At 41.3% G+C, this 3432-nt stretch overlaps 1 protein-coding gene across 1 annotated transcript; it reads right to left on the bottom strand.

The window, feature by feature from the left end:
* Positions 1-366: 366 nt before the first annotated feature.
* LOC115793160 (cytosolic iron-sulfur assembly component 2B-like) lies at positions 367-3148 on the bottom strand. The gene is made up of 5 exons (XM_030748002.1): positions 2915-3148; positions 2051-2130; positions 1693-1818; positions 1482-1527; positions 367-1369 (listed from the first exon to the last, which is right to left on the bottom strand). The coding sequence occupies exons 1-5, from the start codon at positions 3039-3041 to the stop codon at positions 1269-1271; spliced, it is 480 nt and encodes a 159-aa protein (XP_030603862.1). The 5' UTR covers positions 3042-3148; the 3' UTR covers positions 367-1268.
* Positions 3149-3432: the final 284 nt, after the last annotated feature.

Genomic DNA, 3432 nt, shown 5'->3' on the forward strand with positions numbered 1-3432 from the left:
GTTTCAGAGCTGCATTTTGTTCTGCCAGATTGCCTCTTCACATCTTCACATGGACATAAGCTTCACGTGGTCCTCAGCAGAATAATTTACATGGATAGGATAATGCTGCCTCCTGGTGGACAAATGCGGACATAAGTTTAACCATATAAACATTTGGAAAGTGGCTGTTCTTGAGTTTATGATTCCAGCCCTGAGTACTACATCACAGTCCACATATGTTTGAATCAGAGCCTGACAGGGTCAATCAATCCTGAACCACATTATTTTCATAATCAGAATAAGTCTCAGACCCACAGCAACAATTTTACTGTAGCTCCCGTGACTAAAAAAAATATAAATAGGAGGCAAAAAGGACAAAAACCATCATTTTGATAATCTGTATATTTTTAATAACATTTCAAAAGCATTATGATTATATAGAAGTCACAGTTGCTGCAGAAAAACTGTGAGTCACAATGCCAGTTTCAAAAAGCTTACAATGTACACTCAGCCACTTTATTAGGTACACCTAAGTAGTACCAAGTTGGACCCCCCTTTTGCCTTCAGAACCACCTGAATTCTCTGTAGCACAGATTCAACAAGGCAGCATGCAAATCTCCCATTCCACCACATCCCAAATGTGCTCTATTGGATTGAGAGCTGGTGACTGTGGAGGCCATCTAAGTCTTGTAACATTCAAGAAAACTAGTGAGAGTAGACTTGACCTTTGTGATATGATGCATTATCCTGCTGGAAGCAGTCATCACACGGTGGGTACACTGTGGTCATAAAGGGGTGGAGACTTTTCTTCCCCATTCTGATGTTCAGTTTGAACTTCAGCGGGTCACCTTTGTGATGCACACATGCTTAAATGCATTGAGTTCTTCCCATGTGACTGGCTGATTATCAGTATTTGCATTAATGAGCAGGTGTACCTAAAAAAGTGGCCAGTGAGTGTATGCGAAGAACCAAACAGGTAGAGTTTCTCTGCCTTTTCATACTGTTAAAATTTCCAGGTGGAGGAATAATTTATTTTTCCAAAGTACTGTGCGTTATGAGATTACAGTCAGATTGTATTATTCTCAGAGAACTTAAGAAGTGGCTTTCCCTGCACTCTTCTTCAGTAAATGTTGCCAGTGTATAGACGGTATGATCGTGACTCTTTCCTCTACTCATACCAGGAGTAGGGATGTGTGGTCAGAGAACTTGGTAGACACAAAGTCAGTTGTCAAAGAAAGAGCCAAACATGTCCCGCTGCAAATATCAGAGTCTAAAAGCTGACAGGCTGTTCAGATGCTCCTGGTAGACAGACACTGGTTGACCACCTCCAGCAGAGATGCATTCTCCAGAGCTGCTGCCACTCTCTCTTTGTCTGCCAGCTGCTTGTTCACTGCACACACACACAACATAAACAATATGATTTTTTAAAAACTGCAGTAGATTACACTGGGAAATGCAATCTAAAACCCCATCACGCCTGCTTTCTCTGTATGAAGTTTTACCTGCTTCCTCTGAGGCATGAGTCCCAGGAGTGATATGAACATCAATCTGAAGAAAACAGAAAAATATACTGCATTTAGGCCAGAACTGAAAATGACAGAAGATTGACGCACAGAAAATACAACACTGTAAAAATATGTTGTTCATATAACCTAACAATCAATCAAAGCTGGTTAAATGTGCATCCCCCTGTGAGAACATGCATAAACCTACTTTGAACCTGTCTGGCAGGGAGCGCAGAAGCTTGACTTTGATTGACAGACCAATGAGTGTTGCCATGCTGCAGTGGGGGATGGTGGGCGTGAACTCAACACCCACAGTACTCTCTGCATCATTAACCTGAGGAAACATACACAACACTCATGCATCCATCTTCCTAACAGCATACAGCATGTAATTTGCATCAATAAAATTCGCTGTTAATATTTTTGGTCAATGAAGAACACAACAATGAAGTTCCTGTGGTCAGGTTCAGCTGTCTAGTATCTGCAGGTCTGTTACAGGGTAGCTTTTTTGATTCCTCATTAACTCTATTATAAATATGGAAAAACAATATAAAAATCAAACACACCTTGACTCGAATTTGCTCCACAACATTGAGCTCCTCCAGTGACAGTGGATGCTCTGGATCATTGATGGATCTGATCAGATGTAACTTTGGTTAAAGAATTTAAGACAGCATAATAAAAACAACAAAAGCTTGCCTCTGGGCTAATGTAATCTGTATGCTATCAGTCACATAACACTACTACTAGATTCCAATGACATTAAAATAAAGACCCTAGAATATCAGAGGGAAAACCCTGACCATGAGTTGATTGAGCAAGCACTTGGTAACAGTGGGACAGAAGATCTATCCTTTAACAGGAAGAGACCTCCAACAAAACTTGGGCTCGGGGAAGGACAGCTATCTGCCATGATGAGGAAAAAGAAAAACTAAACACAAACTACTGGAGACAGAAAACAAAAGAGTAACATGTAGCAGTGGCATTTAAACACATCAGGAGTGAAAAGAAGCTTTACAAAAGTAGAGGTGGTGTCTGTTTCCTGAACCTAAACTGGAAGCTGTTTCCACAGGAGAGGGGCCTGATAGCTGAAGGCTCTGCTGCCCACTGTACATTTAGGTACTCTAGGAACCACAAATAAGCCTATTTAAAGAAATGGAACACATGAAGAAGTATGTTCCCCCACAATATAAACTAACTGTCTGATACTTTAACTGAAGGACATTTCTATATCCATTGTCAGGAGGTCCAAGTAATATTTCAAGTAATGCTGAGATCAGCAAGTTACTTTTTAACTGCAGTTGACCCCCTCGTAATTTCATCTCCTTTTTTCCTTTATATATCAGTAAAACGAGCAAGCGTGCATCTCTCGGATGTTAAAAAAAAAAAAAAAAAACTCTAAACCACAACAGAAGATGAAAACAGGATATCGAATATTTCTCTGTCGTCGATGGGGTCGTGGACGTCCTCATCCTCTTCTGAGGCCGTCAGCAGCCTCTCCCCCGACCGCTGGAAAATCACAGGGTTTGCGTTCTCCAAGCGGGTCCCCCCGGACATGTTCAGACCTCACCCGAGTACACGTTAAACAGTAAAAATCTCTTAATTTGTAAGAACCGTGCAGCTATACACAAACGGTACGCCCTCACGAAGCACTTCCTGGAATAACGGAAAGCCGCAGAGTCAAAAAAACTTAACGTGCTATAAAGTCTTAAAGGAACAGTTCGCGCAAAAACGTCTCCGCTAAATACATACGCAACAGTGCCCCTAAGCAGGATATTGAACTAAATACATTCGTTTACATATTCATTGCTATTTTTTCATTTTTACAAACTTCCCATTTTGAAGGCTTGGACTGCGCCTGGCAGCTGTGGCTTCCCGTTTGTCCTGCAGGTGGCAGTTACTGCCCATTTTAGCCCTAACACCAACACACCTTTGTTCCATGCAATAA

This window comes from Archocentrus centrarchus, chromosome 15 (assembly GCF_007364275.1).
Source record: "Archocentrus centrarchus isolate MPI-CPG fArcCen1 chromosome 15, fArcCen1, whole genome shotgun sequence".
NCBI classification, from domain to species: domain Eukaryota; kingdom Metazoa; phylum Chordata; class Actinopteri; order Cichliformes; family Cichlidae; genus Archocentrus; species Archocentrus centrarchus.

Bases quoted from the DNA above. Each gene is read 5' to 3' on its own strand.
- LOC115793160 (XM_030748002.1), bottom strand. From the start codon at position 3,041: ATGTCCGGGGGGACCCGCTTGGAGAACGCAAACCCTGTGATTTTCCAG. The intron at 1,528-1,692 runs GTAGGTTTATGC...TGTTTTCTTCAG, and splicing joins CCCTGCCAGACAGGTTCAAA to ATTGATGTTCATATCACTCC. The intron at 1,370-1,481 runs GTAAAACTTCAT...GTGTGTGTGCAG, and splicing joins TCATGCCTCAGAGGAAGCAG to TGAACAAGCAGCTGGCAGAC.